This window comes from Heterocephalus glaber, unplaced genomic scaffold (assembly GCF_053883595.1).
Source record: "Heterocephalus glaber isolate CG9 unplaced genomic scaffold, H.glaber_assembly_v1.0 deba00001442, whole genome shotgun sequence".
Taxonomy (NCBI): Eukaryota; Metazoa; Chordata; class Mammalia; order Rodentia; family Bathyergidae; genus Heterocephalus; species Heterocephalus glaber.
In genome coordinates, this window is record NW_028258296.1 from 27,001,126 (window position 1) to 27,017,962 (window position 16,837).

General features: G+C 36.3%; 1 protein-coding gene across 3 annotated transcripts in view; it reads left to right on the forward strand.

The window, feature by feature from the left end:
* Brdt (bromodomain testis associated) overlaps positions 1–16,837 on the forward strand; it is a 68,920-nt gene that overhangs the window by 42,539 nt on the left and 9,544 nt on the right. For 2 of the 3 annotated variants that reach the window (XM_087213105.1, XM_021255387.2), the window contains 2 exons: positions 7,462–7,523; positions 9,892–10,063. In XM_087213105.1, coding sequence (XP_087069231.1) covers positions 7,462–7,523; positions 9,892–10,063 — 234 coding nt within the window. The remainder of the gene's footprint in view (positions 1–7,461; positions 7,524–9,891; positions 10,064–16,837) is intronic. The other variant, XM_004841280.3, reaches the window with a different exon arrangement.

The following is a 16,837-nucleotide window of genomic DNA, read 5'->3' on the forward strand; positions in this document are numbered from 1 at the left end:
ATTTACAAGGTGGGCATGAGGTGGGATAAAACCACAACCAACCAATAAGATTACAAGTACAGTCACCCAGGTAATATTGATTAAATGGGGGTCAAATAGGGGAGCAAGTCACGTAGCAAGAATACAAGGATTTTCAGTAAGGGTGGGGATCAGGGATTTTTCCCAGAAAGGCTGGGTTAGGACCTTGGCCCCCCCACCCAGGTGATTGATATTTGTTTAGAATATCAATCACTGTTATTTATCCTACATGGGTGTGGTAGTTTCTCTCTTTTTACAATGCTGGCCTTCAGTGAATGTGTCTTCACTGTCCTCCATTTTGGCTCCTTGTGGGCTGGCCCTGTCTTAACTGCCTACCAGATATGTAATTAACTTACTTATCTGCAATATTCCCCCTGTGAAGAAGTACCCCTAACTGCTGTGAGGGGGCAAAGGGCAAAGACTGTTCTGGCTACTTCCAGCTGAAGAGGGTCGGAGTTGTGATCAGCAGTCAGCGTTACTCTACGGAGAGTCTATCTAAAGGCCTTCCATAGGCACCAGGCATTGTCTTCTTGGTATAGCTTTGAGTCTGGAGGAGACAAAGCCAAAGAAACAGTTAAGAATACTTGGGCCAAATTATAAGGCCAGCACAATTGCTATGAATATAGCCATCAAGTGTTTCCCCTGGGGGGAACTAGTAATAGCCTCCCACAAAGAGGATAAGAAGGTCCAAGGGACTTCAGAATCCAACATAGAAGTCGTATTGTATAGTTTAGCAGTTATGAGCTGTTTACAAGGTGAATCTGGTGTATCCCAGTAAAAGAAGTCTAGCACATTTGTTGTTGGCTCCATTTGTATGACTGTTTGGAGTTTGGCAGCCTCTAGGCAAGAATAAACAAAACTTTTAAGAAATTAGAGCATGCATAATCTAAGCATGAGCACACTAGAGTGAAAGGGCAGGTTGGGGAGAAAGTCACACTTAGAAATTGAAATAGTGATTGTAACCTGCTGGCTCTTAGATTCTTTCATTGATAAAGGTTATGTATAAGTCTGATCCTTTTAAGAGACAATTTGAAGAACAAATGTCACTTAAGAAATTTAAAACTCTAGCTGAGCATTTAGAGATTTTACCATAGTTTTTCCCTAATGATCCATAACTGTGGTCAGCTACTGGTGTAGCTAGAAACTGCCAGAAAGGGTCAGTGACTGGAGCCCCTTTTTATATCTAGCTTTATTACTATGGCATTATTTTATACCTCTTTTGGTTACTCTTTTCTGCTGGGTGTTTAGGACCACGTTAAAGTGAGACCTGTGTCAATCAGTAGGAACCTCTTGCTATCTATTGAGGTCAGTTAAGTCTCCTCAGGCATTATTTTGGAACCATGCATAGAGTCTCTCTGCTCCTCTGTCACTGTCAGCAGTCAGGATGGGTCATGGCCTTGCTTTCAGTGAAAGCATGGGAGATTTTTCCCTCTTTATGACCCTCCTTTGGCACACGGAGGGTCATTTGTCCTCTGGTGCCCAGCAGTCTCCCTGCTGAGGAGGTTGAGTGACTTACCAAAGATGTAGGATCCTGTAAGAAAGGTTCCTTTGGGTCCTGGATCTTTGTTGACCTTGAGGGGCCAGGGCCAAAATATTGGCTGTCCTCATAGCCCAGTTACCTGTCTAGTTTTGGTCTCCAAACTTTAGTTGTTGAACACCCAGAAGAGAAGATCAGTGACATAAATATTTCAGTAGGAGCAGTGAGCTTAACTATTATAATAGTTAAGACATAAAGCACTTTTGAAGTATAAAGCACAGTTGGAGGGCTGTTATTTTTTACCAACTATGGTTGTTTTAGTAGTTGAATCCCTGAAGAATGTTAACAGACAACAGTTATATATTATAGAGAAATTTAAGATCAAGAGCTACACATAACATGACAATCATGATGACATTTTTTTGCAACGTTTACATGTCCATCTTAGTACAGAATAGTCTTTCAGTCAAGACACAGACATTAAATGACATAAAGAAAACTCTTATTTGTTGTCCTTTAGTAGGATGCCATTTAAAGAGAACATACATATTGGCCTATAAATGTACCTTAGGAGTTCATAATGTCTAGTCTCTAATTTTAATGTGTGACATTGTTTCAACTGTTTGGTGACTGAACATCCCTAAGTGAGGTGACACATATAACATACATCACATAAGTTTTTTTTTCTTTTTTCATTAAGTTTATTGGTACATTTTAGGTATAAAATACAGTTACATTCCTCATTGGGATCTTGTACCTTTACATAGTGTATCTTAGTTCTTATTTTTTCCCCATTTCCCTGCCCTCCCTTCATCTGCTCCACCCTTCCCTATTTACAGACTTTGTTTCATTTTTTCCTGTTCTCATATTTTTTCTTTTCCCTTCTTTCCTTTCCCCTACCCCTTCCACTTCCCTACTCCTTTAGACCTTTACTTCCTATTTCACATGATCAGTTATACCATTTGAACCTTATTTACACTTTTAGTTTTTCACACCAGAGAAACTATTCAGTATTTACACGTGTGTCCTATTTATTTCACTTAAGAGTACTGCCTCAATGTGCATCCATTTAGTTATAAATGTCTCTAGATTCTCGTTCTTTATGGCTGAGTAGTACTCCATTTTATTAAAAAGCCCACATCTTCTTTATCCAGTCTCCAGTTGATGGGCATTTGGTCTGTTTCCAAGTTTTAGCTATTACAAACTGTGCTGCTTTAAACATGGGTGTGCATATATCGCTGCATCACATAAGTTTTTAAGAAAACTATTATCTGACTGGTTTTCTCATGCTGGCTTGACATGTGCCTCTTATCACAAGTACCTGGAGTCCAAGAAAAAGGCAGATACCTGAGTCAAAAACGATCATTACCATAAACAATATCCTAGAAGACTTGTACACCTGGAAGGCATGAATATTTATACTGTGAAACAACAATGAGTGTCAGTTACATGAAACCTTTGTCACTTAATTTTGTTTTGAACCAAGAACATTTTAAATAAAACCTTACTGTTTTCCCACAGAAAACTTAGCCGTTTGACCATGACCAGTGTATACATATTATAATAATAATGTTTAGCAATGTATTTCCCACAAGGCTATGGAAGTTATTGGGGTCCCCTTTGTGAACCAAGGCTGGAATAAATTTTTCCAAGCAGCCGCTCCTTTATTTACCAAGGGGAGTCCTGTCCAGTAGTTTTCCTAAGCCCAAGAGTCTTTATTTAATTATGTTACATTTTTAGAAGACCTATGAGAGCCAGATCTTAACAATTAACATATTATTTTTGACCAATGAAAGATTCCCGAGATATTATATATAGAGAACAATATGTACTGTATTTGTAAAACCAGTTGACATTATTTGGATAATCTGGCAACCTGGGGGAAGCATGTCTTTAGTGACATTTATCTATAGTTACAGGCAAACATCTTAAAATATCCAAAATGCAAAAAGAAAAAAGCTCAAACACTATAGCTGTATGTGTTGTAGCAAATTGAACAGATAAACAGACACACACACACATAAGACAACTTGTTTATAAGCCACAGTGTACCCAGATATTGGCCAAGTTGAATTATAATAACTTTTATAATTTTTAGGTTTATAATTATAAAAAAGACTAGTCAGAACTTTGTAGGTCAATTAACAGATCTCATAATAAGAATCAAAAGGAATAAAAATCTTCTACACCTGTGAAAGCAAAAACAGTTTTAAGATGGGCCCTAAGCTGATGGTTTTATCTGACTGGAATACCCAGCTATACAGGCTTCTCATGGTTGCTTTGATAGCCACGGTTGTTCGATAGCCACATGTAATTGTTCCCTCTAAAGGGACAGACCACCGTTAAAGGTATTTTAACTGTCTCCAATGGGGATCCACTCAGACCAGGTTGTATGTAGAAGAGACTTAAGTGACACTCTTTGGAGCTAAGTATGAATTTCAAACAGTGAGGGAAGAAGGCCTGCTAAGGCTCCAACCTGCTCTGCTGTTGATGTCTCCCTATGACAGTTTTTTCCATTTTGAAGACAAAAAAAGGAAAAGAAGGCATCCCTGTCTATCCCTCTTGTTCTGTGCCCAATCTAAGGTGCCCCTTAGACTTTATTTCATCCAGTGCCAGTGGCAGCTGACTAGAGGTGTAAGGAAGTAGCCAGAGCTGGGTTAGCTGTTCTCACCATTCTCTAATTTTGCCTGAGGGCTGAAAGACAGATAAATCTGGACTAAAACTTTTACATTTATTTTTTGAGAGTTTCAGGATTAAACCTAGACCAGTTTTCTATATGGCCCAGAGATAAATGAAAGTCAGCTTTACTCTGGAAGGAGGGGAACTCACCATTCTGGAAGCTTTGTCTTGAAATCCAGCAGCCACAGAGGAGGGAAGTGCCTTGAATCAAACTGCATTATTTCTCAGGGGCAGAGCAGTGGAGAAGGGAACTTTTTGCTTTTTTGACTATAGTGTAATGTTCAGAGAATGATATTTATTCTTAAAGTAATATTTCTTTGTTTTTAACCGTTCTTAATTATTGGTTACTTCAAAGTAGAAATACACTTTGACTTTTTAGTAGTGCAACCTAGGTCTTTAAAGGAGGTGACAGTAATCTGTTAAGTTTCTCATCAATTAAATTATTTGGTTCAGTGGTCTACAAGGATGAAATTCAAGTAACCAGGCTTGATAAAAAACCTTCCATATTTTGAGGTTTGTATTGAGTTTGCAGTCTTAGAAGTAGTGGTCATTTCTGTCTGATATGTTTTTAAATTTTCTATTCAAAGTAAGTCTTCTTGAATAAACACTTATCTAAAATCATGCCTCTCAACATTGGCAACACATTAGAATCACCTATAAAACTTTTAATATAATCAGAATCTGAATTAAAAGGGAAGGGGATCCAGAAGATATTCCCAGGAATTCTCAGGTGCCGCCATATTTAAGAACCACTGGACTAGGTTTTCATTTGTTTTGGCCCGAGCAAGTAGCTCAGTGGTGCAGTGCCTGCCTGGCAAGTGCAAGGCCCTGAGTTCGATTCCCAGTACTAAAAAAACAACAAAAAAATCACTGGTGTCTGTTGTTTTCTGCTTTCTAACTCCATTTAAAAAGCCGTTAGTGGGGGCCAGGGATTTAGCTCAGTGGTTCCACTGCCTGCCTCGCAAGTTCAAGGTCCCAAGTTCAATCCCTAGTACCAAAAAAAAAAGCCCTTAGTAAAAAGAACAAGTAGTTTATATTGAAATAACCACCAGACACTTGGAAATTGCCAAAATATTCTTTAAAGGTAATACTTTTTTTAGAATAAGGCCAAATTGTTGCTTTTTTTTTTTTTTTGGTACTGGGGATTGAACTTGGGACCTTGCACTTGCAAGGCAGGTGCCGGAACCACTGAGCTAAATCCCCAGCCCTGTTGCTTGCTTTTTATTATACTGGTAGGGTGGATTGAACCCCAGGGCTTTCTTACTGAGCTACATTTCCAACCCTATTTTTATTTATTTTGAGACAGGGTCTTCCTAAGTTGATAAGTTGCCTAGGCTGGCTTGAAATTGGAATCCTCCTGCCTCAGCCTCCCAGAGTACTGAGATTATAGGTATACACCACTGTGCTTGATTCAATTGCTTGTTTTTTAATCCATTGAACTTGATTTGGGTAATTAAGCTTCCCCAGAAAAACTAGTTGACTAAGTTGTCATAACTGTTCTCAATTTAATTGAAGTTTGCTAGACCTGGTAGATCTTGTTTAGTTGAACTATGATTTTAAGCTAAATAATGAAAGCATGTATGTATGTCTTTTAATTTCAAAGGCCAGGAACTCATGAATAAACATACATAGTTTTAGTTTACTATGCTCTTGTAAGTAAAACCCTACTGTAAAATTAGAATGAGAAGTAAAGTACTTTTAGAGGCTATTGTTATATATCTGTAGTCTGTAAGGAGACATACTGTATATAGTAGGTGTTTTTGATATTTTCATTTGCAGTTCTTTGATGCCTTTTGCTAGTGTTTTCAGATTTGAATTTTTTATATGTCTGAGCTTTCATTTCATACTTCAGAAAACTATGATGATGTCCATGAATTTTTTGTAGCAGAACACTAATGTGGTTATTAAACTTAATAGTTTATATTATAAGATAAAGTAGTGTTGGTGCATGTTTGAATAATTAAGATAGATTTACAGATTTGCATATATGATCATATTAATGAACTCTGTTTTTTCTTCAAGACTGAAACTAATATTTCTACATTAAATATGAGGTTACTTGGACTTAATATCCTCAGTCTTTTCCCTTTTCACTTACCCTCCAACACTTAAATATTTAGCTGAGTGACATTAAAATGGTTCATGTCATTTTAAATACTTGAATTCTATAAATTAAAACAAGTCATTAATTGGCATTTAGCAATTTTAAAATTGTCCAGCATCAAAAATTTTAGGAGAGGAAAGAACAGTAACACATCCAGTAGAAACATGGCATTTCAGGAGGTAGAATGTTTTAAGTTTGAATAATAATTGGTACTTACTAACATTGTTGGCCTGGATCCAGAAGAAAACAACTCAGGTTGGTTATGAAAGCTGACTTGAAGAGACAGATCAAGGCAGTAATTGCCAGGGTGGTACTTCGCCACACTGGCCTAGGGTTATAATTGGGAAGGATTGCACCTCAATCAATTGTAGGATGAGCAAAGAGAAACCTATTTGCATCTTGATGGAGAGAGATCTTATGTATCTCCTTCTACAGCCAGCGTGAGCTGTACAGGTATTTCTAAAGGTTAACAAAAGTTCTGTAAAACTCATTTGTTACTATGAATTGAGACTACCAAACAGCTTAGAAGCAATCACACTATTAATTAGATGGAATCTTTAGTGCAGACCTTACCACAAAAATCAAATAACTTCCACTTTTAATAAAAGACTGTCTTCTCAGATAAGCAGGGTACCCCTTCTTTTACAGTAAATTCATAATTATTTTAATTCAGCCTCATGGCTATATTTAGGGTTACTTGGTAAAGGATAGTATTAGTATAATTGCTACTGTTTGTTTGAAGCCTTGTTATCTCTGTTGTAACTTTTTCCTTTTTAAGTTGTCATTTACTCAAGCTCTTTCCTGTGAAATTTTTTTTTTGCCTACTCATAATACAAGTTGGAATTTTAGAGTGGGTATATGTTTTGTTATGGGAAAAGAAGAGATCTTGTCCCATAAGAAAAGCAGGTGTCTCTTCATAAATTTTGGTTAATTCAAATAGCAAAAACCTGGACTGTAAGAATTCCTTGGAGTAAAGGACAATCTTTTGAAACCATTACTTATTTTTCTAATATGGAAAAATATAACTTTGTAGTTTTGGAGGTTTTTTTCGGTACTAGGGATTGAACTCGGGACCTTGCGCTTGTGAGGTAGGTGACAGAACCACTGAGCTAAATCCCCAGCCCCTAACTTTGTAGTTTTTAAGCTGACAAATATTGAAATAATTATCTGTATACATTTGCAGAAATATCTCCTAAACTTACTGGAATAAAACACAGTGATTCACCTCGTAGTGAGAATATAAAGGTAATTATTTATTCCTAATAATTTAAAACAGTATGTATATTAGAACTTGCTTGTATAGTATTAGCCGTCTTTAAAATTGTTTATTTTCATTAAAAAGGATTTCTTCCTAAAAATTACTTAGAGAAACTATTTGGTTTTATTTTTCTAATAAGATGTAAGTGTTAATATCAGTCAGACAGATAAATAGAACACATTCTTCCACTTACATTCAAATCTGGATACAGAGGAAATGCCTGGTGTGTCTGATAATTAGTGTGCACACAGTAGGATGTGCAGTACACAGTAGAAACTTCTTAATAACAGCTAGTAAAGAAAAGGTAGTTAGGGGTTCTATAGTTAAAGTTTACAATTGCCAGCTATCAATTTTAGCACTTATATGTTTGATTAGTAGTTAATAGGAAAAGAAGTAATTTTTTTACTAGTTGAAGTTGTCATTCTCATATAAAATTTTTAGCCTGTGTACCCATCGCAAATTCAGAATTACAGTAAATTTATATACCATCTAGCTAGGTTAGGAAAATACAACAATAAATAAAAATCATGAAGAATTCTAAGTTGTAAAAAGGAAAGTAATCAAAGGAGATTATATGATATAATCTGTATAATCTGTATAATTACCTGTATTCATAAGTGTTTTTAAGAAAATGAAGGAATGTATACTACTTTCACCAAGCAGGAAATGCTTAATATGGATTTTAAATGGATGTTTATATACAGATTAGAGACTTCTGAAACAAAAGTAACAGCATGAAGAGAGGCAAATAAGGCACAGCAGTTGCATTCAGGAAAATGTGGCAGCTGAGGGTATTCATAAGGGATTTAAGGGCTTGAGGGATAAAGTAGCACTTTGGACCCTCAAGTGAAATATTGGAATATTTAATGATAGGCAGGAGTGAGCTCTCAAGGAGCTTTTCTAAGATGAAGATGGCCCATCTTGAAGTTAGGTATTAGTAGCATCAAAAGATTAAGTTATGAAGGCGCTCTAGAAGCATTCTCTATGTAGCATGTAGAATGCCACTTTATGCTATTTTGACCAGAGGCTTTTTTTTTTTTTCGTTTCACTCATTGGGCAATAAAATACCCATTTATGATAAAGGAGAGTATATTATTAATTTATGTGTTTATGAATGAATGCATATATTTGCGTATTTCAGAAAGTAATTATTCTCTGATTTAACCCTACACATTTGACTTTTAGCTTTAAGCTTGGGTCTGCATTATTGCTGGGATAAACCTTCCTATGGCATTTGTTTTATTGAAATAGCAGAGATTTTGTCTTGCACAGATGTTATTCATCAACTTGCCTTATCTACTCACACACTCCAATTCCCTTATTAGTCAGAGGAAAAAGACTATTTTATCTCTGTGCCATGTACAACTCCAAGCTTGGAGGTTACATTACTGAGCTTTGCCACTACAATTTAGCTTGACGCTGAATAGGTGTGAGATTTTACATAAGTTGTTTCTTTTTATAAGTGCTATTGTAAACCATAAACGGAGATAGTTATGCCTAACTGGTGGGATTCCTGTGATGATTAAACACTTGTCCCAGTGCTTCTGTGCACATGGTAGGTATTAGTACATTAGTTCAGCATGATAGCTTTTTTTAGTAGTTGTCTGAATAGTGAATCAGAATTTGTTGGTAGTCTTATGGGTGAACCAATATGAAATTTAAAATTTCTCCTCTTATATGTATAGTTCAGTAAAGACAGAAGGGGTAAAGGAAATGGAATGGTTTGTAGATTTGGTATAAAAGCTCAGTTTTGTTTTGTTTTGTTTTTGGTACCGGGGATTGAACTCGGGACTTTGCGCTTGCAAAGCAGGTGGGGAACCACCCAGTTTTTATTTTTAATAGATCACAGGAAATTTTTTTTAAAGTAGCATTATTTAATAACAGACATAAATCAATCTGTAATAATAACTAAGATCATTGGCTTTGACTAACTCTACCTTTTAACAGTGATGGCGAACCTTTTAGAGACCAAGTGCCCAAACTGCAACCAAAAACCCACTTATTTATTGCAAAGTGTCAAAACTGCAATTAAACTTGAATACTGAGGTTTTTAGTGTAGAAAGAGCAGCTCGTACACTGGTCTTGCATGCCAACAGAGAGGGAGGGGTCTGCATGCTGGCTGAGGCATGCATGCCATAGGTTCACCACCACAGGCTTAGAAGCTACATGATGGTCATGTTATTTGATCTTCCTAAACTTTAATTCACCTATCTATAATAGATCATTGTATGACTTAGGTAATATGATATTCAAAAGGTATCATTAAATTATATTCTTGCCTCTTGTGTTTCTGCTTGCTTAATTATGCTTCTTGTTTGGTTAAAATTGTGAAAGATAACTTAAACTTTGTCTTAGCAGATACAGTCTTCTGTGCAAGACAAACCTTCTGCTAAAACTACCCTTGTTTACCAGACGGCACATTTATGTGGAATGCCACCAAATCATCATGAGTTAACATTCAGTCATCAAGAATTAGAATGTGTACAGACTGTTAAAAACATACCATTACAAATGCAACCTCCTTCAGGTAAGAAATTGATAAATAAATAATTGTGACTAAGAAACTTCTAAATCTATATGTAAAAATGCTAAGGCCATCATAAATGTTGCACATCTTACAAATACTGAAAATTCTAACTAGTAAATTCCAGGTTGAAAATACTCAACAATGGACATTGTTAGAAATTTATTGCTTCATACCACAGGCCAGTGGTCGCAAATCTATGTGTTGCTGCTGGCTGTTTGTTGTCATTGAAAACTCTAAAAAGTGGCCACCACTGTTGTAGACACTCATTACACTTTAAAGAAAGAATATTCTCCCTATATCATTTACACTCAGTTTGTTTTCATATACAGTATACACATTGGCACTTAGACTATGTAAAAGAGCCTATCCCTGCCCAAATGTGTACAGCCAAGTTCTTAGCAGACTTGGGAAATGCTGCTATAACATCTCTGAGTTAAAAATGTAGGCTGTAGTGAGTAAAAGATATTTATAAATTCTGTAAACGAACTTATCTATTTAAAAAGTAGTTTAAGAGTTAAAGAAACTTGGGCTAGAAATAATTGCCTCATGATGGTTCCTGTTTACTGAAAATATCTCCCAAAACTGGCTAAATTTTTGTATTGTTGGATTCACTTGCTTTATAGTAAATATCATGTCTGTTCATCTTGTCAGAAGTGACAATATTGTAGGCTCAACTTGGAATCTTGATATTTTAGGGGTAGGAGTTGGATGTGAGGTGCAAAGGCTTACTTCTGTGGTATCAATGGCCGTAGCTAGAGGGTGCCTGCACTGGGAGACACTAACGTATTTAAACCTAGACTAGAGGTAGTTGTGAGTGTTCCCAACACTAAATACAAATTATAAACATCAAAAGAAAAAAAAAGAAAACTATCTAAGTCCATGCTGGAGGTCATTCCAGGACAAATAAACCTCCAAAGTATGTAATGCTTATGTTCACCCTTTTCTGGAAATAAATGTTTAGTGTACTTCATAGAAGAGTGTGGATATATGGTAGCTCTGATTTTCCAGTATTGCAGTTGGGTAATGTATTTTGTTTGCAACACTAAACTTTGAACAGGTACATGGAACTAACAGGATTTTAGGGGCTGTCATATGAGGACCTAGGTTCAGTCCACAGCACCACAGAATGAATAAAATGATTTTAGTAGGATGAAATTACCACTTTCTAGAGGCTGGACTAAGATGAGGATGCACTGATGCAATTAGGACTAAATAAAGACGCTGAATGCTGTTGTCTAGGAAATAAATTACTACAACCAAACCAAATATAGTGAGCATAAAAAGCTACACATTAGGAAAGATTTTTTTTTGTTGTTGGTACTGAGGATTGAACCTAGTGCTTTCATACTGAGCTACACTCAAAGGCCTTTTTTTTAATCTTTTATTTTAGTTATTTTGAGACAGGCTTGCTAAATTGCTGGACTTGAATTTATGATCCTCCTGCCTCAGTCTCCCAGAGTGCTAAGAGTTACAGGTATATACCACCACATCTAGCAGAAAGATATTTGTGTGGAGAAGTAATAGAATAGCAGCCTATCAAAAATTAAAATAAGAGGCAGAGCCCATTTGGGACATTTGCAAACTGCTAAAAGAATATTTAACTAGAAATACAAAACACAGAAATAGGTTTCTGGAGCTAACAGGGAATAACAAGAAATATAGTTTAGCAATCCAGTAGGTAAAACCCACTTGAAGCCATGAAAATGAGTGAAAACACCAGAAAAATGTTCAGATTAGGAAAAGGCTGAGGACAAAATTCTAGGAACAAAACCTTAGTAAATATAAAAGAAACTAGTAAGTTAAAGAAGGGCTGGGAATATAGCTCAGAGGTAGAGTGCTTGCCTGGCATGTACAAGGCCCTGGGTTTGACACCACCACCACACACATACACGCACGCGCACACACACACACACACACACACACACACACATATTCACAACAAAGGCAGTAGTATGTGCCTATAATCCCAACTACTCTGGAGACTAAGGCAGGAGGATTGCTTGAGCCCAGAAGTTCAAGACTACCCTGGGCAACATAGCAAGACCCTGTCTCAAAAATAAAAAAGAGGTATCCAAAAAGTAGGAGAAAAAGGAAAAGTGGTATAATAGAATATCACATCCTGCAGACCATTCGAATAGGATACAGAAATGTGAAAGAATATTAAAATTGGTAATATGAGGAGGTTTGCTTTTGCAAAAGTTTTTTTGTTTTGTTTTCTTCCAGCACTGGGGATCGAACTTGAGACCTTCACATTCAGTTACATCCACAGCTCTTTTCATGTTTTTTATCTTGAGATGTTCTCACTAAGTTGCCCAAGCTGAGCTCAAACTTGTGATCTTCCTGCCTCAGCCTCCCATAGTGCTGGTCTTATAGGTGTCCACCACCACACCTGGCTGCATAAGCAAAGTAGTCATTGTGTTTTGGGCAGACATGAGATTGCTGTAATCTAAGAAGTAATGGAATCTGGGTGTAGTGAGCACTGTATACAGCAGTCTTTGAACAAGCTTGTTGGTGAAGACGGTAGGAAAATACTGGATCTTTGACAAGACTTTTTTTTTGAGCAATGGGAGAGGTTTTGTTTATGAGTGTTTGAATTAGAGAGCTTTGAATATGTTTAAAGGTTGGTTAGGAAAAAAATAGTGAAAAATTGGTTTCACTAGAATATTTATAGAAGAATAGTAAGAATAGCCGTCCCCTTGGAAAGGAATAGAAACAATGAAAAGCAATGTTAAGAATGCAAATAAGATGTTTTTATTTCTGTTATAAAAAAACAAGCTGTATATGAATAATAGGATTTTAATACTTAAATTTTCAGTAAGGATTAGGCTGTTATATCACCTCAGATTATGTTTCTGTGCTTACTCTTCTGTAAAGGGAGTTTGGATGATGCTACAATTGACTGTTCATTCTACTGTAATATTTTCCAACTGTAGGTGGCGATATGCCCAAGGGATTGCAAATATATATAAACTAAAGTATATAGAGAAATTAATTTTTCTGTGGTTTAATCTCAATGAAAATCATTTTTTAAAAAAATCTTACCTTAGATTTAAATAACTACAGTACTAAATTTTTATGCTGAAGTTTTCTTGGAAAAATAGTTTGACCAAGTTTTCTTCATCTCTTTCCCCTTTATCTTCATCTCTACACAAAATGGAAGATGTCTAATTTTCCCCTTGTAAGTTGAAGTTTTTAGTCACAAAAGATTTATGATCCTGTCTTTATAGCTTGCCATTTATTCTTCTCATAAAAAATGTCAACTGAATTTATTAGATTAAAAAAAAACTTATGCTGTTTAATCAACTTGAATTCACATGACAAATGAAAAGATAAATTGAAGTGTTTGCCAACCAGCAGAAGCAACTATCTTGTACAAAAAAAGGTTTTTTAAAATGCCTTAAAGAAACAAAAGTGAAATATAAGAAGACAAGGAAGGTAGAATTACAAGATCTCTCTGGCAGATGGATATTTTACAGAATTGAGTATTCTTTGAGGTGGAAACAATGTAAGTGAATGTATTAGGCAACTAATAATTCAATGCGATTAAAATCTTGGTTGGATAAATAGAAATGCAGGGAGATAAATGTCCAAAGGAAAATCAGGCGCAGATCATAAAGAACTTGGACTCTTGATATTTTAGACTTACGTGGGTAGTGGAGAGCCAAGGAAGGATTTGGGGCAGAGGGTGTAGGTAACTAATCTTCCAGTATTATGGACGTTTGTTGTGGGAATGGGTCATAGAGACCAGAAGTGGAGACCAATTGAGCTGTTGCAGTTGTAGGGAAAAATCTGAAGCAAAGTGATAGAAAAGGCAGAAAGCTAAAAGTAATTACAAGGCTAAAATGAGTAGTTTCACAAATGAGGAATATATACTAGGTTAATAACAAAGGGAGGAATGGAGAGCTTTGGTGAATCACATGATACTGGCTGGATACTGATCCATGATAACAGTTCTGGAATAGAGATGAAGAATGGGTTTCTGAAAAAAGATAGGATTTTTAGTAGGTTTTTAAATATCCTTTTATTGGTACATTTTAGGTGTACAATATAATGACATTCGTCATTAGAGATAGGCACCTTTACATACTCTTCTTGGTTCTTATTTTTTTCCCCCTTCCCCTGCTCTCCTTCAACCCCTCCATCCCTCCTTATTTACAAAGACTTTGTTTCCTTTTTCTCATTTTTTCATATTAATTCCATTCCCTTCTTTCCTTTCCCCTACCCCTTCCACTTCCCCTTCCCCTTTGCCCCTTTTCTTCCTGTTTCATATTATCTATTATACCTTTTAGTCCTTATTTACACTTTCAGTTTCTCACACTAGAGAAACTATTCAGTATTTACACATGTGTGTCCTGTTTATTTCATTTAAGAGTATTGCCTCAGTGTGCATCCATTTAGCAATAAATGTCTCTAATTTCTTGTTCTTGATGGCTGAGCAGTACTCCATTTTATAAAAAAAAAAACACACATTTTCTTGATCCAGTCTCCAGTTGATGGGCACTTGGGCTGTTTCCAAGTTTTAACTGTTACAAACTGTGCTGCTATGAACATGGGTGTGCATATATCACTGTGGTATGCTTCTTTTAATTCTTTGGGGAAGATACCCAGCAGGGGAATAGCTGGGCCAAATGGGACTTCCAGTCCTAGTTCTTCGAGGTATCTCCATACTGTTTTCCACAGTGCTTGCACCAGTCTACACTCCCACCAGCAGTGGAGCAGGGTTCCTCTTTCCCCACAGCTCTGCCAGCATTTGTTATTGGTTGATTTCATGATAGCAGCCATTCTTTCTGGAGTGAGGTGGAATCTCAGAGTTGTTTTCATTTGCATCTCTCGAATGACCAGTGATGTTGAACATTTTTTCATATGTTTATTTGCTATTTCTACTTCTTTGTGTGAGAAATGTCTGTTCACTTCAGATGCCCGTTTTTGGATTGGGTCTTTAAATTTGGAAGTTCTGGTTTTTTTTAAGTTCTTTATAGGCTTGAGATAGTAGACCTTTGACTGAGGGATTGCTGGTGAAAATGTTTTCCCACATTGTGGGTTGTCTCTTCACACTGCTGGTGGTTTCTATTGCTGTGTAGAAGCTTTTTAGTAAGAACAGATGCCGCTTGTTGATTGTTTGTGCTAGTTCACGGGCAACTGAGGTTTTGTTCATAAAGACATTTCCTACACCAATGTCTTCAAGAGTTCTACCTAACCTCTATTCCAGCCGGTTCAGCATTTCTGTTTTAATATTTAGATCTTTAATCCATTTCGATTTTAGTTTAGTGCATGGTGAGAGGTAATAGGTCTAGTTTTAATCTTTGGCAAGTTGAAACCCAATTTCTCTAGCACCATTTATTAAAGAGGCTATCTTTCCTCCAGTGAGGATGTTTGGCTCCTTTGTCAAAGATGAGGTGGCTGAGTGTGTCTGGCGTTGTTTCTGCATCTTCTAATCTGTTCCACTGATCCTCAGGTCTATTTCTTTGCCAGTACCATGCTGTTTTTATCACAGTAGCTTTGTAGTATAGTTTCAAGTTGGGGGTTGTAATACCGCCTGCCATGTCTCTGTTACCTAGAATTGCTTTTGCTATTCTGGGTCTCTTCTTGTTCCAAATGAATTTTTGGATTGTTTTCTCAAGGTCCATGAAGTATGCTGCTGGAATTTCAATTGGGATTGCATTGAATCTATATAGCAGTTTTTGAAGTATGGCCATTTTCACTATGTTGATCCTTTCTACCCAGAAGCAAGGGATGTCTTTCCATTTTTTGAATCAATCTTCAGTCTCTTTTTTCAAAGTGCTATAATTTTCAGAGAAGAGGTCTTTGATTTCTTTTGTTAGGTTGATTCCTAGATATTTCAGTTTTTTGGATGCTATTATGAAAGGAATTGTTTGCCCTATTTCTCTCTCAGTGAGTCTTTTGTTCGTGTAGAGGAAAGCTATTGATTTTTGTGTGTTGACCTTGTATCCAGCTACTCTACTGAATTTGGTTATTAAGTCTAGAAGACTTTTGGTGGAGTTCTTGGGGTCTTTGAAATAGAGTATCATGTCATCTGCAAATAATGACAATTTGAATTCATTTCCTATCTTTACTCCTTTTATTTCTTTCTCTTATCTAATTACTGTGGCTGATGTTTCCAAAACTATATTGAACAGGAGTGGTGATACTGGACATAGGATTTTTAGTGTTTGAGATGTCAGAAAACTATTCATGTAAATATGTTTCTCAGAGAGGTCCCTTGATACAGTTCTAGACACCTGGGGCACTATTTTCTCAACCATCCAATCTCTGAATAATTTTATAGTGGTCTCTTTATCTGACTATCTTTAGATGTTGGCAATATTCTGAGTTATTTCTTTAACGTTTTATTCTACTCCAGAGCCTCCAAAACATAGGCTTACTGAGCTAGTGTTCTCAGGTCTCATAGCAGCGGGCTTGGAGTAGCCTTCCTATTAACCTGGATGTTCCAAGCCTTTATCCTTTTTTACATAGCACCATGTGAGAAAGATTTTGAAGCCTTTTTGGGTAATCATGACATCTATGATTTCTATTCTTATTTTTACAACTCAAATATATCTGTCCCCAAGCATGCTCATACAACTGTTGTACCTTTCTTAAATATCATATAAAAATTTCAAACACAGGGATGTAAAAACTGTAAATTCTCCCTTTCAACCCCCAGATTTTAATCTTTTCTCTTTAGTTCATGACAATGGCACTGTTACCACTTATCAACTTAATATCAGCAAATTGACACTCATTTTAGAATTTCTTTCACTTGCCATGTATGCT